Consider the following 6,438-nt stretch of genomic DNA (forward strand, 5'->3'; position numbering starts at 1 on the left):
ATACATACATACATACATACATACATACATACATACATACATACATAATAACATATTATTGTTAAACATTGTTTTTATTTGTAGTTACTATATTATTGTGCTGTATTATTAGCACTTGTTTATACAGCCATTTTTCATCAGTACAGGCAAAAGAGAGCTCATTACACCAGTTTTGGCCTCACTGCACTGGCTACCGGTTCACCTTCGAATCCAGTTCAAAATACACCTGTATGTCTATAAATCGCTGAACAGTTTTGACACCCCCCCTGCCCCCATCTCTCTGATCTGTTACAACCGTATGTCCCACCATGTTCCCTGATGTCAGCGGATCAATTGCTCCTCACAGTTCCAGGAACTTGTCTTAAGCGCAGAGGTGACAGGGCCTTCTCTGTAGCAGGACCAAGACTTTGGAACGAGTTACCTCTGCTTGTCAGACTGGCCCCCTCCCTCTCGATTTTCAAATCCCGTTTAAAAACTCACCACTATTCAGTAGCTTTCAACACCAGATCTGTGTTTTGAACCTGTACGCTCCACACTGGTTTGTCGTCATATTTATTATCTGCATCGATTTTATGTCTATATTTTTGATTTACTTAATTTTGTATATTGATTTGTGTGTTGTCTGTGGTTCTGTCTGTACAGCACTTTGGTTGGCATTGTAGCTGTTTTAAGTGCTCTATAAATAAAATGGTATGATATGGTATGGTATACAGCCATTTTTCAACATTTTCCCAGTAGACCGTTAAAAAATCTCTCCATCGTCCCGCCAAACTGTCTGCACAAGCCTGCTGAAATGAAACAAATATCACGTCTGCTGTTGGTAAAACCCATGTACAAAGTACATGCAGGACTTGGAGAACTTAGGATTAAAGTAAAGATTGTTGATTAAAATAAACAAAAAGGGCTGACGTGGCAGCAACAACTTACATAATCATCAGGGAGACACGGAGAGAGGCAGAAACTGGACGCCATACAGGACAATGCACAGACAATGAGGAACACAGACACTGACTTATATACAGACGTTAACAAACAAACAATGATACACCTGAGGAAAAGACAATCAGGAACAGGTTGGAGCGCCAGGAGCTGGGGAAGACCACAAGGGGGAGACACACTAAGGCACACAAATCCTGACAACAAATAGAATTTAAAAACCAAATTCTATTGGAGACCACTGGACTGACCAGAAGTGGTCGGGAATCCTGGAGACGTGCTCTTGAAAAGCTGCAAGAGTTCAGGCAGTCTGCCAGGAGATCATCCGGAGAGAGGCAAGAGTTCAGGCGGACGGCTCGGCGTCAAACCATAACTTGCCATAGATGTCCACCTGGAGTCTATTGGAATCAGTGGAATGAGGAGTGTTGACACCACTGGGGATACTGTGACAGCAAGTGAACCATACAGAGAACCAATTGTGATGAATACGGTGAATGATACAGATAAGGAACCTGTGGTGAGAGCAGCAGTCAGTGGACCAGAGAAGCGAGCCACAGATGATGAACCAGGGAAGAGGACCGTAGGCGGCGATGAGTCGGATGAAGAAGCTGCAGCTGACAAGTCAGACAAGGGAACTGCAGCTGATGAAGAAACCAGAAGAGGTGCAGGTGGAACCAGCAGCCCTATAGCAGGCAAAGGGACCAACAGTTTCACAGCAGGCAAAGAGACCAGCAGCTCTACTGCAGGTGAAGAGACCAGCATCTCTGCAGCAGGTGATGGGACCAGCAACTTTGCATCAGGTACTGGGACCAGCAACTCTGTAGCATGCAAAGAGACCAGGGGATCTGCAGCAGGCGAAGGGACCAGGGGGTCTGCAGCAGGTGAAGAGACCAGGGGATCTGCAGCAGATATAGAGACCATGGAGGCTACAACTGGCATAGAGACCGGGGGGCTGCAGCTGGCTTAGAGACCAGGGAGGCTGCAGCTGGTGTAGAGACCGGCGAGTTTGCAGCGGGCGTAGAGACCAGGGAGTCTGCAAATGGCATAAAAAATGTAAGGACTGCAGTAGGCAAAGAAACTACATGGACTCTAGTAGGCATACATGCCACCACAGGGGCTGCAGCAGGTGTAGAACCCACAGGAGACATGGAACCCTCAGGAGGCATGGAACTCTCTGGAGACTCCGGGACCTATGCGGACTTGGGGACCTCTGAAGACTTGTGGACCTGGGAAAACTTAGAAACCTCTGGAGACGTGGAAACCTTTGGAGATGTGTAAATCACAGGAGTCTCGGGAACCACAGGAGACTCTGGAACCACAGGAGTCTCTGGAACCACAGGAGACTCAGGAACCACAGGAAACTGGACCCACATGAGACACTAGACCCACAGGAGACTCGGAGGAAGAGTGAGAGGCAGCCTCCTGAACCCTCTTGGAAGAAGAGTGAGAGGTGTTCTCCTGGACACCCTCGGAGGAAGAGTGAGAGGCTTTCTCTAGGACCCTCTTGGAGACACAAGATGCAGGTTGGACACCCCATTCGACACCAATAAAGACACGGGTAACAGGTGGGTTGTTGCAGTGGACACCCATGGAGACGTGGGTAACAGGTGGATTGTTGCAGTGGACACCCATAGAGATGCTGGAAACAGGTGGGTCATTACAACCTATGCCCACCAAGATGCAGAGAAAAAGTGGGTCGTCACAGCCGACACCCATCGAGACACAAGGAGAAGGTAGATTGTCACAGCTGACACCCACTGACACACAGGTAACAGGTGAGTTGTCGCAGCTGACACCCACGGAGACGCAGGGAATAGGTGGATTGTCGTAGCCGATGCCCACTGAGATGTAGGGAACAGGTGGGTCGTTGCAGCAAACACCCACTGAGATAGAAGGAGCAGGTGGATCGTCACAACCAACACCCACTGAGATGCAGGGAACATGTGGGTCATTGCAGCTGATACCCATGGAGATGCAGGGAACAGGTGAGTCGTTATTGCCGTCACCCACGGAGCTGCAGGGAGACTAGTTCGTCTGTTGAGAAGGACTCGGCTGCTTTGTTGGCTGAGCAGGACTCTGGAGGTTTAGTCTTGCAACACAGGATACGCTAGCGCTGGCACAGGAGGCTCAGTCGACTGGAACGTGGTCCATCGTCGGCCTTTCCTGTGGTGGCGGTGTGAGATGGGACCTGAGGTGAACCAGAGCTCATTGTCAGGCTCTGGATCCTCTTCTAATGGCCACTCAAAAAACTCGAGGTGAGCGAGGCAGCAGAGGAGGAAAAAACTGTCTCGAAACCCAGACAGGTTCCCTGGAGCTGGGACCTCTACCTTTCTTCATGATGGGAGAATTTCCACCTCCGGGCTGCAGTGTCACCTTCTCTGGGCGGTTCTGACCTGGAACCTGCTCCAATGGATGACGGCCCCCTCCTTTTACGCTCGCTCTTGTTTCCACCGGGTTTGGCTTAAGTCATCTGCCTGCTGGGTTCAAGTGGTCTATGCATTTTATCACGTCTCTGCTGTTTGGTAGAACTCATGTGCAGGCAGGACTCAGAGAACTCAGGATTAAAGTAAAGGTTACTATTAAAATAAACAAAAAGGGGTTATGTGGTAGCAACAACTTGCATAATCACCAAGGAGACACGGAGGGAGGCAGAAACTGGACGCCATACAGGACGATGCACAGACAATGAGGAACACAGAGATGCTGACTTATATACAGATGTTAATGAACAGACAATGACAAACACCTGGGGAAAAGACAATCAGGAACAGGTGGGAGTGGCAGGAACTGGGGAAGACCACAAGGAGGAGACACACTAAGGCACACAAATCCTGACAATAAACAGAATTTAAAAACCAAATTCTATTGGAGACCATCGGACTGACCAGAGGTGGTCGGGAATCCTGGAGACGTGCTCTTGAAAAGCTGCAGAGGATGGACCGTCTGCATACCATTGAACCAACATAATTATAAGCTTGGAGACCTACAAGAAATAGAGAAAATATTATGTTTATAAAGTCTTTAAGAACGATTGAAAATAAGTTCAGCATTCTTTTTTAGTTTTAGGTTGTTTCTTTTCAGTTTAGTGTCTGTTTAGGTATGTGAGTTTTTATTACCACTCCGATGCTGATACACTTGCTGAAGCGGTCATCAGCCTGGATGTGCTCGTACAGCTCTTTGACAGCCTTTTCTCTCAGTGTAGTGCTGTGGTGGGCTTCATACACATTCAACACCACTTCAGAATAACAAACACAAGCATCACAATGTTAATGGCCACTGCTGGGGGGAGAACACTTATGCAAATAAAACATACTGTTTCTTTGGCATACTTACTGCAGACGACATTCAGTAGTGTGCTGTGAGGTGTGTACAGGTCACATGTTGCCACATTGTTCCTCTGAGCAGGCCAGTCAATGGTGGCATAGTCCTGGACATACAGTTCCTGCAGACAGACATCACAAAAGTTATTGTTTTCAAGTATTTTATGAAAACGGACAATCAAAATATGATCAAAATAGCTGGTGTACATTACTGGTGTATGTCTTCGCAATGTAAAGACAGCATTGCAGAGCACAGGTCTAATCTTCTCTTCAAACCAGGAAGTAAAGGATGTTTTTGACCTGGCACATGTCCTGATAAAAGCACTAGAACTCTGAAAATGTACACAAATGACCACCAGGCCCTTGTGTGTCTCATGATTCATGAATCTGTTTGAACCAGACCTTTTAAAATCTGAATTAAAAGGCTATATAGAATTTACAGATAACAAAAACAAACAAACAAAAAAAACCAGACAAGTTTTAACATACTTTCAAAATAAATCCTACAAAAATATTTTTGCTGCCTATTACCTTGGAAGGCAGAAGATAGTTTGTGTGCTGGTAAGTAAGTTTCTTTCAGCTGCTCCCTTCTTCAGGGGTCACCACAGCGAGTGGACTTGCATGAAAGATTTGGCAATTGTTTTACGCCGGACGCCCTTCTTGATGCAACCTGGGCTCGAACCCGCAACCTCAGGATTACAAGACCACGACACTGACCACCAAGTTACCGCAGTTTCCAATTTGTGTGCTAGTCTGTTAGCAAAATATGAACCACTGAATGCATTTTAAAGAAACCCCATCAGATTTTCTTCAAGATTTTTCTTGTTGACCATTACAGAAAATTCATCACACCTACTACACATTCATTGACATTGTTTTTTGTTGGCACGTTATATTCAAAATATTGGAATATTGTTTTATTTTATTACAAAAAAACCTTGTTGCTAAACACGATCACGTCATGTGCTAAAGTTAGGACATGTTCTGTTATAAAGAAAAGGTACTTACTAAATGAAATGTGGAATCAGTACTTTGTCAGATATTCTGTTTCTACACAACGATTACTCGTAAAAAGGCACGGCTCTGTCTAGTGGTGTGATTAGTGAGATTAGCACCTGTCTGAGGCTGAGAATCAGAGGGTCTTCTTGTGCAGTCAGTCGAACAGCGTAGCAGTAGGTCATAGGTAGGTAGACCTGCCGGCTGTGAGCCCACAGAGTTGAAGGATGAGCCGGGAACCACGTGGGGAGCAGCCTGAAACACAAAAATTCATCCATCGGCTAAACGATCTCCATCTAGATCTCTGTTTAATGTGTCCACATGGGAACAAAACAAAAAAAAAATAATAATATCTATATATATATAGATAGATAGATATCTTTTTGCTGTTCTTAAAAATTATTGTAACCACCACATCATTTGTAATAAAATTTTCATCCGCATGGAAAAGCAGAAAAATACTCAAAACACAAACCATGCCAAACGTATGCAGCGCTTTGACGTTGCCTCAATAATACACCAAAAACAGGAAACAATGCTTATGGCATCAATCTTACAAGTCCAGTAGGAACCATAGACTATACATATCAATTTATCCAGTCAGTATATTGTGCCACTAAGATATTATCGTCTCTTTATAACCACTCTTCTGGACATGTCAATCTTCTTCCTCTTCTTCATGGGTTTCCTTAGCAAGTCCTCCTCCTCCATCTCACTCTGTCCTCTGCATCATGTGTCCTCACTCCAACTACCTCCATGTCCTCTCTAACTGCATCCATGTATCTCCTTTTTGTCTTTTTCCTGGCAGCTGCATTTCTAACGTCCTTCTACCAGTATACCCACTGTCCCTTTGGACATGTCCAAACCACTGTCCCTCCTCTGGGCATGTCCAAACCATCTCAGTAGTAGTGAGCACAGTTTCGCTAATCCACTAATAGTGGAACTAACTTTTCATTTATCAGATTAGCGTTTTGATAACTATGGTAACAGTTAGCGTAACTAGCTTCTGCTAAATTACCTTCCGTTAATTTCAAGTCTGCTAATTATTTTTGAAGACCCCTCTCCACAGTAAGATGTGTACAGGAGAATGGTGACTTACACAAAGCTATACAAAACTAAGCCAACCTAGGCAAAGCCAAGTGCCACCCAGTGATTTCACCACCCTTTCAGTACACCCCCCCCCCCC

The 6,438-nt window shown here is 45.3% G+C and overlaps 1 protein-coding gene across 2 annotated transcripts in view; it reads right to left on the minus strand.

Annotated features, from left to right (window-relative positions):
* LOC119418994 (lanosterol synthase-like) overlaps positions 1–6,438 on the minus strand; it is a 24,600-nt gene that overhangs the window by 10,771 nt on the left and 7,391 nt on the right. For both annotated transcript variants that reach the window (XM_037686287.1, XM_037686286.1), the window contains exons 7-10: positions 5,372–5,507; positions 4,270–4,378; positions 4,053–4,171; positions 3,822–3,919 (exon numbers count right to left, since the gene is read on the minus strand). In XM_037686287.1, the coding sequence (XP_037542215.1) occupies positions 3,822–3,919; positions 4,053–4,171; positions 4,270–4,378; positions 5,372–5,507 (462 nt within the window). The remainder of the gene's footprint in view (positions 1–3,821; positions 3,920–4,052; positions 4,172–4,269; positions 4,379–5,371; positions 5,508–6,438) is intronic.

Source organism: Nematolebias whitei, chromosome 13 (genome assembly GCF_014905685.2).
Source record: "Nematolebias whitei isolate Nwh7 chromosome 13, NemWhi1, whole genome shotgun sequence".
Taxonomy (NCBI): domain Eukaryota; kingdom Metazoa; phylum Chordata; class Actinopteri; order Cyprinodontiformes; family Rivulidae; genus Nematolebias; species Nematolebias whitei.